This window comes from Pelophylax lessonae (assembly GCF_965119305.1).
Source record: "Pelophylax lessonae genome assembly, chromosome: 1".
Taxonomy (NCBI): domain Eukaryota; kingdom Metazoa; phylum Chordata; class Amphibia; order Anura; family Ranidae; genus Pelophylax; species Pelophylax lessonae.
In genome coordinates, this window is record NC_138768.1 from 501,710,476 (window position 1) to 501,732,848 (window position 22,373).

The window sequence follows — 22,373 nt, forward strand, 5'->3', positions numbered from 1 at the left end:
CTAAGCGAGCCTTAGAACAGCAAGTAGAAGAGATGAATATTCCGTTGCAGGAACTGGAAGAGGAATTCCAGGCAACAGAGGATCTGTCCCAAAGAGGGGATAGTGTGCCTGATGCAGTTTTTAAAAGGATCAGTGTTTTGGGGTCTGTCCTGAGTGAGCCTCAGAAATGTGATGACACGTGGCTTGAATCACCCCTTTGGAATAAACCGTTCCTTCAAAAACTTCAAGCATTGGAAAATGTATCATTAGAGCTTCAGCAAACAAAAGAGTTGTGTAAGAAATGTGATGATTTCTCAGTTCAGGCTGAAAACCTAGTGGAGAAAACTAAAGCGGAGAAAACTAAAGCAAGTGATATAAATCTGGGAGAAAAAAGCAAACGCCACCTAGTGGAGAAAACTAAGGCTGTTGGTGAAAACGTGAAGCAAATGAATAAGTGCCTTTCAGGGAGTGTTTCCAAAATGGAACTGGTGAAAGACGGGTGGCAGAAGTTTGATCGTGATCTTGAGATGCATTCCATGTGGAATTCAGATAGAGAAAAGGAACTAGGTGACCTTGAGCGGTCAAATAGTTCAGCAGAAAGTGCATTGAAGAAACCTGTAAAAGAATGTGTTGCAGTTCCATGCTTCTTCACTGATGCAGAGAGGAGGTCTATAATGGATACCACCCAGATCGCTGGGTTCAACTGTGTTGTTGCCTTTAACCCCGATGTTGGTGGAAGGAAAGTTGATGATGTTCTGGTTGGCTACTTCTGTGAAGAGTTTGGCAAGAAATATAAACTGAATATCAAATCAAATAGTAGGCCTTTACTGCGACTCGCTCAGGAGGGCGAAAAGTTTAAGAAGTTGATGAGTGCAAATGCTTCAGATCTGCCTATGAATATGAAATGTTTGAATGATATTGATATCTCTGGGAAAAGGAACAGGGGTCACTTTGAAGAAATGTGTGACAGCCTGTTGTCTCAATTGGAAAATCCTCTGCACAGCATCTTAGAGCAAGCAAAGCTCAAGAAGGAAGATCATTCCCTTTTACAACAAAAAGTCAATGATTGTGTACAGATGTATGGAGAGGCAACTCAAGTCACAGAGGGATGTCAAGAGTCCCTACTTGGAACAAAGCTTAGTGAAGCAAAGGTTCTCAAAGTTTTGTGGAAAACATTTATGGATTGCAGAGAGAGGCGTCTTAAGAATGTTGAAGACATTAAGACTAGCCCAATTGAGTTGCCTATGGATCACGGTCCTCCATGGTGGATTGGACAGACGGTTATGAGGGACAAGCTGTCTGACATTTATGAGAAAGCTGTCAATGAAGATGACAGAAACGAGAAGGAGCAAAATGATGCCAAAAATGCAGTTGAAGAATGTGTATATGAGATGAGAGACAAACTGTGTGGCATTTATGAGAAATCTGTCAATGAAGATGACAAAACAGTTTCATCCGGAAGCTTGAGGATAATAGGAGGCTTATCAGTGAGTCAGCAGTGCCTGACACATGCGTGCCTGGAAATATGTGTCCCAACCCTAGGGTTGAAACAAGAGGGGGGGGTATGTGACAGGAAGTCAGGTAAATCTGGGAATGTAGTCACTGAGAGGAGACACATTCCCACCTGCTTTGAAAGTTCACTGATACTATAGGGTGTTGGCTGCAGAGAGAGCCAGCAGGAAGTTGAAAACCATTCAGCTGTTCAGAATGAGGAGATCAAGGACTCTATAATTTGTCCAGAGAAAATCTATTGAGTGCTGCCTCCTGTCGCCGTGTAGGCTGGGAGAGGAGGACAGACATACGTGTACCTCCCGACGCCGTGTGGGCATGGGAGAAGGACTGCTGCCGCCTGTCGCCGTGTGGGCTGGGAGAGGGGGACAGTCGGATGTGTGCCTCCCGACAAGCTGGTGAGCATGGGAGAAGACCCCCTACAGCGATGTGAAGCTAAGGAGGGTAACCACGAGTGAAGACGTCTCAAAGGTGAGAAGACAAAGTGTTCCATGTGAAGAGTGTGAAGAGTAAAGGGACCTGTTAAATGAACTGTGTTCAATGTGAAGAATCTGAAGAGTAAAGGATCCTGTTATAAATGAACATGTGTTGATGTGAAAGAAACAAAGGGACATGTTCAATGGACAATGTTTGTGCTGTGTGAAAAGCAAACAAATGGACATTTGAGTGTCTGCTGTAGGATCAGCAGTGTCGGCCCAACAGTAGGTTGGAAAGACTTCTTAGGTAGGTTCCAGCGTGAGAAGGTAGCCGCCCACAGAGGCAAGGATTTATTTTGTCTTTTATTTTATTTTGGCTGTTTTGACGCTTGCAATTGTGTGAAGTAAATTGCATGAATAAATCAGTCTTGTTTTCAACCTCTGCTCGGCTATCTCTCTGTGAAAACGCACCCCCAAAGGGGTCATCCACACCCGCCACCGAGCTAATCCCTTACAATACATTAAGCCTTGTATAAGCTAACATATTCTAGAAGCAAATTCCTAATTTTAACCAGATGCTAATTTGCTAGAAAAAGCTTTTTGCAAAATTTGTACCCACGTGCACGTTTCTTTTTTGACCTTTGGTATTAAAAAAAATGGCGTTCCTACTCTAGCTATGTTTGTGCTTTTGTGTATTTTTGGTGCAGTTAAAGGCTCAGCTTTTTTTTTTTCTTAAAATAACAAACATGGTATACTTACCAGTTCTGTGCAATGGTTTTGCACAGAGTGGCCCCCAACCTCCTCTTCTGGGGTCCCCTGGCAGCAATCTTAACTCCACCTTTTCTGTGTCTGCCCTCTTAGCAAGCGTTTGCTATGGGATTAGATGTGTAGGCTCACTTCCGCATGAGTATGTATGTGTCCCTGCCCTCCTCACAGGATTTGATTGAAAGCAGCAGGAGCCAATGGCCTATGAGAAAGTATTTGGGCATTGAACGCCATAAGGTAAAGAACCACTTTAAAGGCACATTAAATTGTACACAAATAGCACTCTGAGATCCGATGCTACATGAAGAAAATGAGGGACAAAACAGGGCCATTTGCCTATTAGTGGAAGAATCACATAATAATTTCTGTACACAGGGCAGTTTCTGAACATGTGGAAACTTGACAACTGGAAACCGACGGTGAAAAACGTCAGTTTTACAGCCTTTACATACTGAGTTTATGCGAGTTTAGCAGCAGTTTTGAGCGTTTGAAGTTGGAAGTGTTTTTAAGCCATTGGAGCCTAAGCCTTTTTCTGACACTTGTTGATTACAAGTTAAAATCAGTATTTTTTGCTAGAAAATTACTTAGAACCCCAAACATTTTTTAGCAGCGACCCTAGAGAATAAAATGCAGATTGTTGCAATATGTTATGTCAGATGGTATTTGCGCAGCGGTCTTTCAAATGCAATTATTTGGGAAGAAATACACGTTCATGAATTAAAAAAACCAGAACAGTAAAGTTAGCCCAATTTTTTTGTATAACGTGAAAGATGATATTAGGCCGAGTAAATAGATACTGCATTTGGCGTTTGAAATGCCGGTAAACTGCAGTCCTGAACGCAATTTTTCTGCTTTCAAAGAAAATGCCTGTAACCTCACTTGCCTCTAAACTACTATAAAACGACTGAATGTACATGTACACAGAAGATAACATAGAGAAGAGTTCAGGGGCTGCTGAAAAAGACGCCCAACTGCTCCTAAACTTCAGTTTCTACCTCCAATCTGAGAATGCCTTTTGTTTATTGAAAAAATACACGGGGTTCTATGGAATGGCGGCGGTGCATAGTGAGTGACCTTCTGTGTTTGCGTGCCGAGGGGATGCTGCTCACACAGAGCCAGCACAGGACCCAGAAGATCACAGCTATCAATGTAGTAGCTCCAGCTACTACACTGATTTTCAGATTCCCCAGCCCATCAGGTATGAGATATGCCAAACTGGACCAATGTAAGAATGTAATACAAAATTCTTGGAGTTCAGCTTGAAAATGTGAACAAGACGTAAAGCAATATTCATACACTTGCTCTATACCAGGGTTAGGCAACCTCGGCACTCTTGCTGTGGTGAAACTAAAAATCCCAGGAGGCATTGGACCACTGATAGTCCCAAGCATGATTTGCAGAGGCAGAGACATGATGGGATTTTTAGTTTGTGTGCTAAGGCTGCCTACCCCTGCTCTGTAATATAATATCTTCATATTCTAGCTCATGCATTTCTTGTTCAACCCTGATGTTTCTTTTACCTGCTGTCATATTATTGCCACACTCAATCATCTAGTGTGCAAAACTGATGAAGCATTTTACCAGAGTAACACCTTCTTCATTCACATGCGTTAGCCTTCAGATCATAATATGTTCTTTTCACCTGCAATAAATCATCATGATTGAAATCAAAACTAGCCTTCAAATAAACCCTTGAGAACATGTATTGTCCAAAATCGTCCTTTCCTTTTTCTTCAGTAGTTTTATGAATCCCATTACAGACTTTCCAGCATAATGAGAGCATATTCCATTCGCTGTATTATAAGTGGAGGACAACCAGCTTTAAGTGCTGACAGCGGCACTGTACAGCTCTGTCTGTCTTGGTCAACAAAGCTCAGCAGATATCCATGCTTTCCTCTGCTTAAAATAATCTTTGTGCGGTCATGGTAAAAGTTCACCTAAAATGAATAGTTATAATACATTAACTCTAAAGAGATAAATAACATAAATAAAACTCATGCATTCAATACTTGTAGGGGATGAACCAAATAAATATGCTGTACTGTATATGCAAACCTCTACATGTAGAAAGAACATCTTGAGGGAAATTGAGGAAGACTGGAGCAGCTGTGCATGACAACCAATTGGCTTTGATCTTTAATTTTTAACGCTTAACTAAATAAGCTGTAGGTAAAAGCTGATTGGGTACTATGCTAAGCTGCTCCAGTTTTTGTACCCCCCCCCCCCCACCTTCAGCTTCACCTTTACCTTCTGTAATACTAAAACACTATAAAAAACACAACCTAAGCCATATTACTAATGAAGCTTTTAGCAGTTTTGTATAGTAAAAATATTTTTTTGTAAATAAGTATAATAAATAAGGATTTCCTATTGGAATCTACAGGTTACTTCATGAAAGTCCTTTTTGTGCAATGTTATTAAATTTAGGCAGAATAAGCCATGCCCCAATGAAAACTGCCGCTGGAGCAACAGATTTATAGTTCTTTAAGGCCAATTGAGGTTTTGGACTTAATATATAACTACAGAGGATAGCGCACACATGCAAAAGAAATTACTATCAAATATAACAAGGCAATCAAAATGAGTAAAAATGGGGATTTAGTCCCACCATATGGCCATATCGTGCTCAAGCCCACCACTACGTCAAAGTACCCCATTGTCAGTGTGTCCTACACTATCCATAAAATGAAAGAGGAAGTAAAGTCACTTAAAAAAAACGAGAAAAAAAAGCCCTGTAAAGAGAAAGGCATAATGAGCTAGTATGCATTGCATACTAGCTCATTATGAAGTACTTACCTTAAAACGAAGCCCCCGCCGTGCAGTCCCCTCAGCGACAGGACGGCCGACATCTCCGGCCCTCCTGCTTCCTGGTTCGCGTCCTCCGGCCATCTGATTGGCCGGAGGCGCAATTACATCACTCCCACGCGTGCGCGCGTGAGCCGCCATTCACGGCACTGGGCTCTGAAGGAACGGCACGGGTGGCCGTTCCTTCACAGCGCATGCGCCGATGACGTAATCGGCAGTATGCACTCTAAATATCTCCTAAACGGTACATGTTTAGGAGATATTTATAGCACCTATAGGTAAGTCTTAATATAGTAAAAGTTTGTGAGGTGGGTTTACAACCTCTTGAAGGATAAATCCAACCTCTCTATACCATTGAAGTTACTTACTCCAAACATGGGAGAGATGTACAACTGCACTATAAGGGACTCCTCCTATATCTGCTTACTGGTGGACCCTGAACATGCATTTCTAAAGCTGGTGCTGCTACAAAAACCAATATACATATATAACTACAGAGGATAGCGCACACATGCAAAATAGATGACTATCAAATATATATATGTATATTGGTTTTTGTAGCAGCACCAAATTTAGAAATGCATGTTCAGGGTTCAGTATCTCCAATGGTATAGAGAGGTTGGATTTATCCTTCATTTTATGGATAGTGTAGGGTACTTTGACGTAGTGGTGGGCTTGAGCACGTTATGGCCATATGGTGGGACTAAATCCCCATTTTTACTCATTTTGATTGCCTTGTTATATTTTATAGTAATTTCTTTTGCATGTGTGCGCTATCCTCTGTTGTTATATATGTATATTGGTTTTTGTAGCAGCACCAGCTTTAGAAATGCATGTTCACGGTGTGCCCCCCCCCCCCCCAACCTTTTGTTTGTATTTTGGACTTAATAGCCACATCCAAAATTTTAATACCAAATACAGTCTGATTTTGGCTACCGGAAGCATACAGTCCTGTAACTTGCAACTTGCATTTATGTACAGTACATATGTGGATAGACTTCCGGTACCCAAGGAGAGCATATGTAACACTATCATGTGAATATTATGAAGGCATTTAAACTTAATTTTGAATGTTGAATAATAAATGTAATATTTTGACTATTGTCAAACTTTACTGTTTGGTACTTTGAATCTATAAGGACATTTACCTTTTTACTTTTACTTTTTTTACTTTTACATTTAGGTACTATAGTTCTATAGAACATGCAACTGTACCAGATACACACTCACAACGCAACTGTTTCCTGACATTTTACAAACAAATGTGAGAAAATTTTGTGAGATACATTTCTGATGCAACACAGCTACCCAAGCTCTGCCTGTCCTCCTGGAGGACAGAGGATTTGGCTGTAAAAGAAGGGTGGTAGAGGTATTTACACACAACCTGAGGTACTAGGTATATGAAAGTAAATACAAGTCCCAAAGGTTATTGGGATGGTAAATGGCCAGATGTGTCAGGGAAGGTTATTTCCATGTAAAAAAAAAAGCACTTTCTGTGGTTCAGACAATAGGTGAGCTGGAATAAATCAAGTGTCTCAAACAGTGCCTTGAAAAAGTTTTCATACCCCTTGACATTTTACACATTTTGTCATGTTACAACCAAAAACATAAATGTATTTTATTGTGATTTTATGTGATAGACCAACACAAAGTGGCACATAATTGTGAAGTGGAAGGAAAATAATAAATGGTTTTCAATTTTTTTTTACAAATAAATATCTGAAAAGTGTGGCCTGTATTTGTATTCAGTCCCTTTACTCTGATACCCCTAAATAAAATCTAGTGGAACCAATTGCCTTCAGAGGTTAGAGAACCTTAGTCAACAAACAGCATTATGAAGGTCAAAGAACACACCAGACAGGTCAGGGATAAAGTTGTGGAGAAGTTTTAAGCAGAGTTGGGTTATAAAAATATATCCCAAGCTTTGGGAGCACGGAGCACTGTCCAATCCATCATCTGAAAATGGAAAGAGTATGGCACAACTGCAAACCTACCAAGACATGGCCGTCCACCTAAACTAACAATCTCGGGAAAAGACAGCATTAATCAGAGAAGCAGCAAAGAGGTCCATGATAACTCTGGAGGAACTGCAGAGATCCACAGCTCAGGTGGGAGAATCTGTCCACAGGAAAACTGTTGGTTGTGCACTCCATAAATCTGGCCTTAACCTTCCTAGCGGTATTCCCGAGCATGACTCGGGGTTAGATTTTAGAGCCAAAAGCGGTAACCTCGAGCCACACTCGGGGTAGCGCTAGGAAGATCGCTGGATCCTGGTAGAGCTTTTACTTACCTTTTCTCCGGGATCCAGCGAAGAATGCGAGCGGTATGCGGCGGCGGAGCTTGCTCCCAATCGTCTGCGAGCCCCGACTTCCGTCTCCGGCGACGTGACGTCCGCCGGGGGGGGGGGGGGGGGGAGGTTTAGGAACCGGCGGCAAATTCAAATGTAAAACACACCAAACACACTGATACCATTCAAAATAAAAAAAATTCACATTACATTGCCCCCCAGTGCCCTTTCCTGCAGTTTTACTGTACTTTTAATGTAAATATATATATATATATATATAAATATATATATATATATATATACAGTATATATATATATATATATATATATACACACATATATATATATATATATATATATACACACATATATATATATATATATATATATATATATATATATACGTAATTATCTATATATATCTATATCTATATATATATATATATAAAATATATGTATACATAATATATGTATATATATATATATATATATATATATATAATAAATGTATACAGTTGGTTTGGGCTGCTCCAGGGCCGGTGCTAGACTATTTTGCGCCCTAGGCAAGACCAGCTACTTGCGCCCCCCCCCCCCCCGCCCAAAAAAAAATAAAAAATCGAAATCAAAATAAATAATTCTAGCACCAGAACTCCTGCAATACACTAAACTGATGACCTATAGGGGCTTTGCATGTGTTCACCCATGAAACAGTGAAAAACTTCAGGTCCCTATATTTTATTTATATTCTTTTTTAAAAGATTAGTGTTATGCAGTAGTTCTGATGCTAGAATTATTGCTCTCACTCTGGCAAGCGCAGGGATACATAACATGTGTAGGGCAATCACATCGTTTTGTTTTTTATCTGTCTCTTTAAATGTTTAAAACTTTTTATAAATTTGATATTCTTTTTTTTTTTTTTTTTACACAACTTTTATTGCCATTACAAAGGGGACCAATAGCCCCCTATGTGATAGCATATAGGTGACAAGTACTCTTTATCAGACATTCAGGGTCTATTAGACCCTGGATGTCTTCTCTGTACTAGGCTACTTCTGATGGAACACAGATGGTGTTTCATCAGCTGCTTCCCTTAGCACAGCTCCTGTAGAATGGCAGTGCCGGTCCAGTAAGTGACATCATACACATCACTTCCTGGTCTTTGCTGACAAGGAAGGCTCAGCGGATGGATGTCCATGAAGCTTCCGCCATCCTTTCCAGGGGACAGGAGGGTGCCAGGTAGACAGGATAGAAGAGGGTACAGCCAAGTAGGGGGGAGGACAGAAACAGGTGGACAGGAGAGGAGGGATGCAGCCAGGAGGAGGGGGAATGCAGCCAGGTGGACAGGAGAGGGAGGGGGCAGCCAGGTATAGGGAGGGCAGAGCCAGGTGGACAGGAAAGAGGGGGATGCAGCCAGGTAGTTAAAGGGCAGAGCTAGGTGGACAGGAGAGGAGGGGTGCAGCCAGGTTGAGGGGGGGAGGGATTCAGCCAGGTTGACAGGAGAGGAGGGGGTGCAGTCAGGTGAGAGGAGACCAGTGGACAGGAGAGGGGGGTGCAGCTGGGGGATGGGAGGTGGACAGGAGAGGTGAGGTGCAGCTGGGGGATGGGAGGTGGACAGGAGAGGGGAGGTACAGCCAGGTGGACAGGAGAGGAGGGGTGCAGCCAGATGGAAGGAGACCGGTCGACAGGAGAAGGGAGTGCAGCCAGGTGGGGGATGGATGGAGCCAGGTGGACAGGAGGGGCAGGGTAAAAGGATGCAGCCAGATGGACAGGAGAGGGGGTGCAGCCAAGTAGTGGGAGGGCAGAGCCAGGTGGACAGGAGGAGAGGGGCATTCAGCCAGTTGGACAGGAGAGGAGGGGGGTGCTGCCAGGTAGGAGGAGACCGGTGGACAGGAGAGAGGGGTGCAGCCAGGGGGGGGGGACAGAGCCAGGTAGACAGGAGAGGGGGTGCAGCAAGGTGGCAGGAAACCAGTGGACAGGAAAAGGGGGTGCAGCCAGGTGGGGGTAGGATGGAACCAGGTGGACAGGAGAGGGGAGGTGCAGCCAGGTAGTGAGAGGGCAGAGCCAGGTGGATGGGAGGGGGGCATCCAGGTGGACAGGAGGGGGGAGGGGATTCAGCCAGTTGGACATGAGTGGAGGGAGGTGTAGCCAGGTGGAAGGAGACTGGTGGACAGGAGAGGGGGTGCAGCCAGGGGGGGGGGAGGACAGAGCCAGTTGGACAGGAGAGGGGGGGTGCAGCCAGGTTGGTGGAGACCGGTGGACAGGAGAGGGGGGTGCAGCCAGGTGGTGGGAGGACAGAACCAGATGGACAGGAGAGGGGGTGCAGCCAGGTGGAGATGTGGACAGGAGAGGGGGTGCAGCTAGGTGGGGGAAGGACAAAGCCAGGTGGACAGGAGAGGGGGTTGCAGCCAGGAGGAGAGGAGGGGAGGGTGCGCAGCCAGGTGGACAGGAGAGGGGGGGAGGTGCAGCCAGGTGGAAAGGAGGGGAGGGTGCGCAGCCAGGTGGACAGGAGAGGAGGAGGGGGGGGAGGTGCAGCCAGGTGGAGAGAGGGGGGGTGCGCGCGCAGCCAGGTGGACAGGAGAGGGGGGGGTGCAGTCAGGTGAGAGGAGACCAGTGGATAGGAGAGGGGGTGGGAGCTGGACAGGAGAGGGGAGGTGCAGCCAGGTGGAGGGGGGGGATGGCAGCCAGGTGGAGAGGAGGGGGGAATGGCAGCTAGGTGGAGATGAGGGGGGGGGGTGGCAGTCAGGTGGAGATGAGGGGGGTGGCAGCCAGGTGGATATGAGGGGGGGTGGCAGCCAGGTGGAGAGGAGGGGGGGTGGCAGCCAGGTGGAGAGGAGGGAGGATGGCAGCCAGGTGGAGAGGAGGGAGGATGGCAGCCAGGTGGAGAGGAGGGGGGATGGCAGCCAGGTGGAGAGGAGGGGGGGGGGTGGCAGCCAGGTGGAGAGGAGGGGGATTGCAGCCAGGTGGAGAGGAGGGGGATTGCAGCCAGGTGGAGAGGAGGGGGGGTGGCAGCCAGGTGGAGAGGAGGGGGGGGTGGCAGCCAGGTGGAGAGGAGGGGGGGTGGCAGCCAGGTGGAGAGGAGGGGGGGTTGCAGCCAGGTGGAGAGGAGGAGGGGGATTGCAGCCAGGTGGAGAGGAGGAGGGGGATTGCAGCCAGGTGGAGAGGAGGAGGGGGATTGCAGCCAGGTGGAGAGGAGGGGGGTGCAGCCAGGTGGAGAGGAGGGGGGTGCAGCCAGTTGGAGAGGAGAGGTTGCAGCCAGGTGGAGAGGAGGGGGGGTTGCAGCCAGGTGGAGAGGAGGGGGTTGCAGCCAGGTGGAGAGGAGGGGGTTGCAGCCAGGTGGAGAGGAGGGGGGGTTGCAGCCAGGTGGAGAGGAGGGGGTTGCAGCCAGGTGGAGAGGAGGGGGATTGCAGCCAGGTGGAGAGGAGGGGGATTGCAGCCAGGTGGAGAGGAGGGGGGGTTGCAGCCAGGTGGAGAGGAGGGGGTTGCAGCCAGGTGGAGAGGAGGGGGTTGCAGCCAGGTGGAGAGGAGGGGGATTGCAGCCAGGTGGAGAGGATGGGGGTGCAGCCAGGTGGAGAGGATGGGGGTGCAGCCAGGTGGAGAGGAGGGGGTTGCAGCCAGGTGGAGAGGAGGGGGATTGCAGCCAGGTGGAGAGGAGGGGGGGTTGCAGCCAGGTGGAGAGGAGGGGGATTGCAGCCAGGTGGAGAGGATGGGGGTGCAGCCAGGTGGAGAGGATGGGGGTGCAGCCAGGTGGAGAGGAGGGGGTTGCAGCCAGGTGGAGAGGAGGGGGATTGCAGCCAGGTGGAGAGGATGGGGTTGCAGCCAGGTGGAGAGGATGGGGGTGCAGCCAGGTGGAGAGGATGGGGGTGCAACCAGGTGGAGAGGATGGGGGTGCAGCCAGGTGGACAAGAGAGGGAGGTTCTCACCTTGGGGGATAACATTACTGGCACTTTTTCCAGGCTCCTTCCACGTGTCAGGCAGCAGGCTGCATCATCTGTCCCGAGATGGGGTCTCCTTCTGGCTGTGAGTCACAACTTCCCTAAGACAGGTCAGCTGATGTCTGTGTTCCGCCCCGCCAGCCATGAACTAAATAGGCGGCTGTGTGAGCAGGGAGGGCTGCAGGAGCAGCTAAGCTTTGGGCTCCATGATCTCCATCAGGACAAGTGGCCCGGCGCGGCATGTACCCTGGGTGGAATTTGCAGTCATTGGAGGAGCAGGGCGCGCGGTATTGTGGGTGGGGAGCCGGCCGGCTGTCCCTTCCCACAATGCCTCCCGCGCTGCTCCTCCAATGGCTGCATATTGCCCAGGGAGGCAGGCAGATAGCTGACAGTGCTGCTGGACATCTACACACCGCTCAGATCCCGGGGATGGAGGAGGAGAGGAGGACGATTGAGTGACTGTGAATCTCCCCCCTCCTTCTCAGTGAGTGATCAAAGCTGAAGAGCCTTGGCTGCGCCCTAGGCAGCAGTGCGCCCTAGGCGACTGCCTAGTTCGCCTAGCGGGAGCGCCGGCTCTGGGCTGCTCATTCACAAGAATTACATGCAAAATAATGGTACCGCTTTCAGCACCTAAAATCCAAAAGAATCATACCGCCAGGGAGGTTAATGGAAGAGTGGCAAGAAGAAATCCATTTTTGAAAGAAAGCCATAAGAAGTCCCGTTTGCAGTTTGCGAGAAGCCATGTGGGGGATACAGCAAACATGTGAAAGAAGGTGCTCTGCTCAGATGAGACAAAAAATGAACTTTTTGGCCTAAGAGTAAAACGCTGTGTGTGGCATAAAACTAACACTGCACATCACCCTGAACACACCATCCGGACCATGAAACATGGTGGTGGCAGAATTATGTTGTGGGGATGCTTTTCTTCAGCAGGGACAGGGAAACTCGTCAGAGTTGATGGGAAATATGGATAAAGCCAAATGCAGGGCAATCTTAGAAGAAAACCTGTTTGAGTCTGCAAAAGATTTAAGACTGGGGCAGAGGTTCATATTCCAGCAGGACAATGACCCTAAACATACAGCCAGAGCTATAATGTAAAGGTTCAGATCAAAGCATATTCATGTGTTAGAATGGCTCAGTCAAAGTCCAGGTCTTAATCCAATTGAGAATCTGTGAGAAGACTTGAAAGTTGCTGTTCACAGACGCTCTCCAGCCAATCTGACAGAGCTTGTGCTATTTTGCAAAAAAGAATAGGCAAAAATGTCACTCTCTGCAAAGCTGAAGGAGATATACCTATAAAGAATTGCAGCTGTAATTACAGTGAAAGGCTCAGGGAAAGGCTACACAGAATTGATTCAGGGGGGCTGAATACAAATGAAGGACACACTTTTCAGATATTTATTTGTAAAACATTTTGAAAACCATTTATCATTTTCCTTCCACTTCATAAATTATATGCCACTTTATGTTGGTCTATCACAGGGCAATATGTGGAAAATTTCAAGGGGTGTGAATACTTTTTCAAGGCACTGTACTTCAAAATTTCAGCAGCAACAGCCAAAGGCTTACCCTGTGTAAGACCAACTGTAAGATTTGAGATATCTGAGTTTAACCTTATTTTACAAAGCAAGGACTCTCTGAAGGCAGAAGGAAATAAGGGATGGGCAGTCCCACTTGATGCCATTTTGACTTAAAATGGGAGCAACAATGCCCCCCTAACCCTGGCCTTCTTTATTGTATTGCCCCCTTAATTCATATCCTGTCATTTGGTACTGGCATATTGAGTCCTGCAAGGTGGCGATTAGGAGTATAATTATTTCAGAGGTATATTGTGCTGTTATCATGCCTTATGTCCGGGACTGCCCTTATTTGTAGCACTGTTTGAATGAAGATCTACTGTTTAACTTTTGAAATATGTTAAAAAAGTCAACATTTTTTATGGAGTGTACATACTTTTTTAGTTTAAGACTGCATGGCCTATGAAGAGATAGAAAATCAAGGCAATGCTAACTAGAACTTTTGTTAAAATTGCTATTTTATCCCACAGCTAATCTGTGGGGTGAATTTACTAAAACTGGTGAGTGCAAAATCTGGTGCAGCTCTGCATAGAAACCAATCAGTTTCCAGGAGATATTTTAGGTGGGGGTAAGAGCATATGTGCTAGGGGGTGCTTTGGGGCTTTGGGTGGGAGGGCAGAGGGCTTTGTTCCCCTCTCCCCCAACCCCCCAGCACAATTCCTCTCCTCTCTCAAAGCATCTCCTAGAACATATCCTCTCCCCCCCCCCCCCCAAATCAAAGAGATGCTAGTTGCCATAGAGGGGGCCTTTGTTGCATCTGGGACCCTAGGCATCCTGCAAGAGATGCAGGGCAATTGTTCTAGGTGTCCACGCCAGCATGCCCCTGCAAAGTGGCTTAGTGGAGTTAAGCGCCGGAACTTGTTCCAGCATTGGGCTCCGGGACTCAGCCTGGATTTGTGGGACGCAGAGATTTTATTAAAATGTTGGCGTATTTGGGGGGTGTAAGATGATTTGTGGTAGAGGGGATTGGGAGACAGAGGATTTGTTCCAGGATGGGGGAGGGGGAGTTGGGCCAGAAGGGGGTTTGAAGGATAGGATTTGTGCTGGGTGTTTTTGAAGAGGGGGGAATAAGGGTTTGTGCCAGGATAAGGGGGTGGATTTATGCTAGAAATGGGGAGAGGATTTGTGCGGGGAAGGGAGATTTGGGGAAATGAGAATTTGTGCTGGGGGGATTTGGGTCAGGATGGGGGGTGTGGAAGGAGATTTGTGCTGGGAAAGGGAATTTGGTGTAGACAATTTGTGCTAAGTGTGGGGAAAAGATTAATGCTGAGAGGGGGATGATTTGTGCTAGAATGAGAGGAGAGAATTTGAGGTGGGAGGATGAGTTTGGGGGGATTTATGGTTCTGGGAGGGGTTTTTGGGGGGGTCGGAGGATTCTTGCTGGGGGGATTTGGAGAAAGGAATTGGCACATGGGAGAATTTGTACTGGAATGGGGGTTGTGCTGGAAAGGAGGTTTTGGGTGGTGGAAGAGGATTTATTCTGGGAGAGGGATTGGGGAAGGAGGATTTCTACTGGGAGGGGAAGAGGATTTGTGTTGGGAGGGGAGGATGATTTGTGTTGGGAGGGGGAATTGAGGGGGTGGGGATTTATGCTGTGATGGAGAAGAGGGAGTGTGCTGGAATGGGGAAATTGGAGGGGTAGATTTGTGCTGGGGAGGGGCAAAGGTTTTCTTTGGGAGGGTTGAGCGTGCAAAGTAGTGCTGTTTTATTTGAAGGGGAGGGAGTGGAGATTTTTGCTGAAAGGTTAAATTGGGCAAGAATACTGCCTGTAGGGGGAATTCTGAACTCTCCTGACCCCTATACTGTAAGCTACACACCCCGACTCTTGTACTCTTTTTGCTTTGTACTTCTGATTTCTACTATTCATTTCACACTCCTGCCCCCTGCATTCTTTGCATTATACACTCCTGTCACCTACATTATGTGCATAAGACTTCTGTACCCTGTATTATGTGCATTACATACTCCTGGAACCCTGCATTCTGAGCATAACACTCCTGTCCCCTGCACACTGTGTATTATGTACTTCTAAACCCTGCATTCTGTGCCCAACACTCCTGTCCCCTGCATTTGTGCATTACTGACCCTGATCTCTCTGTGTGTCATGTACTTCTTAACCCAGGACTAAGTATAATACTCTGGGTGTTACATACTTCTGATCCTTGAACACATTGCATTACACACCCTGGACTCCTGCACTCTGTGTTATGTATCCTAAACCTGACACACTGACTGCAGCATTCTGTCTGTTATGCAATCCTGGCCCTTGCACTCTGTGCATTGCACACCATTGACCCCTGCCTCACAGACTCCTGGGCGATATACACTATATTGTACATTATTTACATCTCACTAAAGTGCTAATTGTCTCAACAGGTACTGGTTGCTAAGCAGTTCCTAATAAATTACGTTCTTCTATAAGGAAAACTCAGACAAAGTGTTAGCTCTCTGTCTATTTTCAGTTTGTGCAAAACCATAAGTAATAGAAAGCCTTTTTTTTTAACCACTTGCCGACCGCCGCTTCCAGGCAAAGTGACGTACCGGTACGTCACTAGCCTGGGAGCGAATAGGGGGCGAGCGCGCGCCAAATGGAAGAGCACAAAAAGCCGCACAACCGGTTGAAGATGCAAAAAGTTAAAATCCAAATTTATTTTGCAGGCAAAAAGATAAAATCATCCAAGATGAAACCAAAACAGTCGGAGACATGGGGGGGAAAAGGGGAGCACGGCGGTTGACGCGTTTCACGGAGTCTTCCGCTTAGTCGTAACCATGCTGTACAATACAAGACACTGCTATATATAGAGGAAAAGGCATTTCAAATAACATGTACCTCCCAGAATGTGCTTGATTGAGCCCACACAGCTGCAGATACTAAATCCCAATTAAGGGCACACAAACAGCCCAGCAGGAATTGTATGTTTGTTTTTGCTTCACCTTTTGTCCAAAAACGCATAGCAAAAAAGTTCTATAAATGCATATGCGGAAAAGCTTTCAATAAAAATAAGGAAAAAAACAGTAGTGATAATATAAAAAGACAGCTGGTAGAAGCCAAAAAATGAACAAAAACAAAGTAAAGGGAGAAAAGAAAAAAGAAAAACGAAGGGAAAAAAAACTAAGGGAAAAAAAAAAAAAGGGGGGAAAAAGGAAAAAACAAGAAAAAGAAAAAAGAAAGACAAAGAAAAAGAAAACAGTAAAACGGAAGCATATAGATGTGTTCATACCCAGATGGAACTATGGTATAAAAAGAAATGGTGTATAATATAGTCATGAAGAGCATATATGTGTAAATATATAAGTGGTACACATAAAAATAATAAATGTGTAACCACAAACACATGCCTGCTGCATAAACACACCTGGGCGTTTTTGTAGCTGGCGTTTTTTTGGGCATTTTTTTGGGGTCTTTGGAGGCAGGCAAAACATCTGAACTTCTGTATAGGGGTATATATACACACACGCTTATATGTATTTATACACATACACACATATAGGTGTTATAGCAGAGAAGCCATATGGGTGTTAATTATTTCATTAGCGCAAGCATAGGTTTCTGCTACTTTCACACCTATATATGTGTATGTGTAAATATACATACATGTGTGTGTGTATATATACCCCTACACAGAAGTTTTGATGTTATGCCTGCCTCCAAAGACACCCAAAAAATGCCCAAAAAAACGCCAGCTACAAAAACGCCCAGGTGTGTTTTTGCAGCAGGCGTTTTTTTTGGGCATTTTTTTGGGGTCTTTGGAGGCAGGCAAAACAGGGGTATATATACACACACACTTATATGTATTTATACACATACACACATATAGGTGTTATAGCAGAGAAGCCATATGGGTGTTAATTATTTCATTAGCGCAAGCATAGGTTTCTGCTACTTTCACACCTATATATGTGTATGTGTATATATACATACATTCTATATACAACTTCTGTGTATATACCCCTACACAGAAGTTCTGATGTTATGCCTGCCTCCAAAGTCCCACAAAAAATGCCCAAAAAACCGCTTGCTACAAAACCGGCAAGGTGTAAAAATAGCGGAGCCATATCCCTGTTCTATATTAATTCTAATACAAACAAACGTTTTTTTTCTGGTTCTGGACATGCTACAGAGCTGAAACTTCACAGGTACACTTTTTAGACCCCACAGACACTAAATCCAAAGAAATCTCATTTTTTTTTTCAATAATTTTTTCAATAATTGGCTCTCTATCAAAAATGACAATTTTTAAGAACTTTTTTTGTGTGATTAATAGTCCCTGGGGCATGACCCAGAACCCTAGGCACTTTTTAAGGGCATTTATTGGGTTTTAGGGCTTCAAAATGGTGTTTTTTGATTACCGAAGTTCGGGTCCCATTGCTTTCAATGGGGTTCTGAAATCCAGGCCGAACTTTCGGGAAGTTCGGGTGTTCTGGTCGAACCGAACTTTTGAAAAGTTCGATCATCCCTAGTGGAGAGGGAGAAAGGCAGGCGGCTAATGTAAACAAAGCCGCCTGTCATTCTTCCCTGTGTAAAAGCACAGATCACTCGGTCCTGCTATGTAGGACCGTTGATCTGTGCTGTTACACACACAGCCACATCCAATCACAGTAAGAAACACGCCCCTAGGGACACACTTAACCCCTCCCTCTCCAATAAAGTTAACCCCTTCCCTCCCAGTGTTATTTTTACAGTAACAGTGCAAATGTATAGCACTGATTACTGATTACTGATTACTGTAACAAATGTATAGCACTGATTACTGATTACTGTAACAAGGCAAGTGGGGAACATAAGAACCCTAAACTTCAGAAGGGCAAACTTTCCAAAATTGATGGAAAGGGTAAACTGGGACCAAACCCTGGGATCCCTGACCACAGAGGAAAAATGGGAATGCTTTAGGAACATATTGGGCAAAGGCATCTTGCAGTGCATTCCTATGGGAAATAAATTTAGAAGAGACAAAGCCAAACCTGGCTGGTTAAACCGTAGCGTCAAAAAACTTATTAGGGGAAAAAAATTGGCCTTCAAGAAGTATAAATCAGAGGGCACAGTATCGACTTTCGAGCAATACAAGGAGGCAAATAAGAAAAGTAAACAAGAAATCAAGATGGCTAAAATCAACTTTGAGAGACAAATAGCAGGGGATAGTAAAAAAAACCCAAAGAAATTCTTTAAATATATCAACAGCAAAAAAACTAGGGCAGAGCATATTGCACACATAATTAACAATGATGGGAGGATGGTTACAGAGGACACTGAAAAAGCAACCGTGCTGAATGCTTTTTTCTCGTCAGTCTTTACACAGGAAACGGAGGGGTACACTGACCATGACTGTATGGTTAGTAGTAATACACAGGACTTGCCACTATGGCTAACAGAGGGTAAAATCAGGGAAAGGCTGGATAAACTCAACACAAACAAATCACCAGGCCTGGATGGCGTACATCCGAGAGTACTCAAGGAACTCAGTAAGGTTATATCCAGACCACTGTTCCTGATCTTTGCTGACAGTATTAGGACAGGAGATGTACCAGGGGATTGGAAGAAAGCTAACGTGATTCCGATATTCAAAAAGGGCCAGAGGCATATCCCGGGAAATTGTAGGCCTGTCAGTTTGACATCAATAGTATGTAAACTTCTGGAGGGGATGATAAGGGACTATATCGTAGAGTTTGCTAAAGACAACAACATCATCAGCAGTAATCAGCACGGGTTTACAAATGGGCGTTCTTGTCAAACCAATCTATTAACATTCTACGAGGAGGTGAGCTGTGAGCTAGATAGGGGGAGACCAGTGGATGTGGTGTACTTGGATTTCGCTAAGGCGTTTGATACAGTTCCCCACAAGCGCTTAATTTATAAAATAAGGTCTGCAGGTATCGACAGCAGGGTTTGCTCTTGGATACGGAATTGGCTTAAAGGGCGTGTCCAAAGAGTGGTAATAAACAGCGCATACTCAGACTGGTCTGAGGTAGTAAGCGGGGTGCCCCAGGGCTCAGTCCTGGGACCAACCTTGTTCAATTTATTCATAAACAATATTGAGGTCGGGATCAGTAGTTCGATATCAGTTTTTGCAGATGACACAAAATTGGCCAGAGCAATAACTGCACAGCATGAAGCAGATATCCTACAGAATGACCTGGACAAAATTACTGAGTGGGCAACGACATGGCAAATGAGGTTTAACGTGGAGAAGTGTAAGGTTTTGCACTTGGGGACTAAAAACATAAAAACACAATACACGTTAGGAGGGGAACCCTTGGGGGAATCAAAAATGGAGAAGGATCTGGGAGTCTTGGTTGATGATAGATTAGGCAACAGCATGCAATGTCAAGCGGCAGCTGCCAAAGCCAGCAGAATATTAGCATGCATAAAGAAAGGGATGTATTCCAGAGATAAGACTATAATCCTTCCACTTTATAAAACTCTGATCCGACCGCATCTGGAGTATTCTGTCCAGTTCTGGTCACCAGTCCTCAGGAGGGATGTGTTGGAGCTGGAGAGAGTCCAGAGAAGGGCAACTAAACTAATTAGGGGATTGGAGGACCTTGACTATGAAGAGCGTCTACAATCGCTCGATTTATTCTCCCTGGAGAAGAGACGTCTGAGGGGGGACATGATAGCAATTTATAAATATCTTAATGGGGATCCCAGCTTAGAAAAAAAGCTGTTCATTCGAAGGGATTGCATGAGGACTCGAGGGCATACAATGCGATTAGAGGAGAAGCGTTTTAACCTCAGGCAACGTGGGGGGTTCTTTACTGTTAGGGCTACAAGATTGTGGAATTCTCTACCACAAGAGGTGGTTTCTGCGGGTAGTATGGTGGCTTTCAAAAGACTCTTAGACTTACATCTCAAGGATCAGAACATTCAGGGGTATGTGAGATGATTACAGCCACGCACACCTACACAGGTTGAACTGGATGGACTATTGTCTTTATTCAACCTCACCTACTATGTAACTACTATGTAACTATGTAACTGTAGTAATGTCACTGGTAACCTCAAAAGTGTCAAAAATGTCAGTCAAGGGTCCAATCTCTCCGCCGCAATGTCGCAGTCCCGCAAAAAAAATCGCAGATCGCCGCCATTACTCGTTAAAAAAAAAAAACAATAAAAATGACAAAAATCTTTCCCTTAGTTAGTAAACGCAATAACTTTTGCGCAAACCAATCAAAATACGCTTTTTGCGATTTTTTTTACCAAACATATGTAGCAGAAAACAAATTGGCCTAAAATGTAAAAAAATTTAGATTTTTACAATTTTTTTGGGGAATTTCATATAAAAAAATTTGAAAAATATTGTTATTTTTGCAAAATTGTCGCTCTTTTTTTGTTTATAGCGCATGATCAAAAAATCGCACAGGTGTTCAAATACCACCAAAAGAAAGCTCTGTTTGTGGGAAAAAAAGGACGCCAATTTCATTTGGGTACAGCGTCGCACGACCACGCAAATTGTCCGTTAAAATCACGCAGTGCCGAATCGCAAAATAGGCCCTGGTCAGGAAGGGGGTAAAATCTTTCGGGGCTTAAGTGGTTAATGACTGAACTAGGGATTATATGTGTCTGTGAAACTCTTGCTTGTGGCACAGCAATCTAAGCATATTTTATAGGTAAAAGCAAACCTGCGTTTTGTTTAACCACGACCCCTTAAGTCCATCCCACAAACAGTTTGGCCACACCCACTTTTTTCCATAGTGCGCAAAGTGTGCCAAAGGTTACTGCCTCCCTGAAGTGTCTCACTTTCTAAAGTTGGGAGGTATACCTATGTGAGATATTGTAGAATAAATTATGCTATTTAAACCTGTACCTGCAATGTTCCATTGCTGAATAACATCAGCAACGCTTGGTCTGTCTTCAGAAAGTGCAACAGGCACAATGTTCTGACAGATAGGCTGGGTGCTCCCCGAAGATTTCCACCCTGTAAAAACAACAGCAAAACTACTGGTTAAGCCTGTATTATGGCACCGACTACATATGACTATAATAATAACAATAAGAGAGAAACATAATTGAAGCACCTAAACATTTGATAACAGCACAGATTTATCAAATATAAAAATAAAATGTAAAAAGAATTATGTGAATAAAAAAATGTAATTCCTTATATACAAAAAGGAAGCAATACACATAGGTCACCTGCCATCTGTGACTTATCATATGTTGGGCAGTGTATAGGGTACTAACAACTGCTACAGCTAATCTCAGGAGGCCCCTTTGAAAGGTTGCCAGGTTAGCTATTTTAAAACACTGTAAATATGATGTATACTATAATCCCTACAGATGCTTAAGAGAATATTAAGTGCTAACTGGAATTCCTTAATTGCCTCCCACAGTTCCTTGACGGGTAATGACAACATAACCATTCTGATGTTTTTACATTTCATAATGAACTTAGATTTAGCTCATTATCTTAGAATAGATGGACGGCTGCAGTTCTTGCCTTTTGGGAGATTTACCTGACATCACAGGCCATCATGTTTTAGACCTGCCCGATTACATCTTTATGTGTGACAAGTCTGTAAGAGAACCCAAGCAGGGCTCTTTATAACAGAAGGTATTCATTAAGAGCCCATTCAGACTGGCGCGATGCGACTTCGAGGGGCGACCTGTGAAGTCGCGGTGCACAGCGTGCACCGCAACTTCGGCGCGACTTGCAGGGACTTCACATAATGGAAGTCAATGCGAGTCGCCCACAGGACCCTTTTTCTAAGTCGGAGCGACTTGTGTCGCTCCTATTAGAACGGGTCCTGTGCTAATCAATGGCGAGCGACCGAGCGCGACTTGTCAGGCTGACAAGTCGCCTGACAAGTCGCGCTAGTCTGAATGGGGTCTTAGGCCAGTGTTTCTCAACCTTTTTTCAGTCAAGGCACCCTTTAAAATTATGGACAGTCTAAAGGAACCCCATTCTAAAATGTAAAAAAACTATTCTAATAGTTTTACATATTGCGGCAGCATCGAAACACGAAGGACAGCCAACATTAGAGGTGATTTATTCTTACAAAGCAAATACACTTTTGCATACTAGTACCGACTAGTATTCCAGTGTTTCTCCTCTCCCTCACTCAGCTAATGTGACCCCAGTGTTGACGGAGAGAGGCAGACGAGGGT

General features: G+C 44.9%; 1 protein-coding gene across 3 annotated transcripts in view; it reads right to left on the reverse strand.

The window, feature by feature from the left end:
- Positions 1-4,209: 4,209 nt before the first annotated feature.
- LOC309552668 (serine/threonine-protein kinase PLK2-like) overlaps positions 4,210-22,373 on the reverse strand; it is a 114,131-nt gene continuing 95,967 nt past the window's right edge. For all 3 annotated transcript variants that reach the window (XM_082253600.1, XM_082253599.1, XM_082253598.1), the window contains 2 exons: positions 21,073-21,183; positions 4,210-4,606 (listed from right to left, as the gene is read on the reverse strand). In XM_082253600.1, the coding sequence (XP_082109726.1) occupies positions 4,424-4,606; positions 21,073-21,183 (294 nt within the window). In that variant the 3' untranslated portion in view covers positions 4,210-4,423. The remainder of the gene's footprint in view (positions 4,607-21,072; positions 21,184-22,373) is intronic.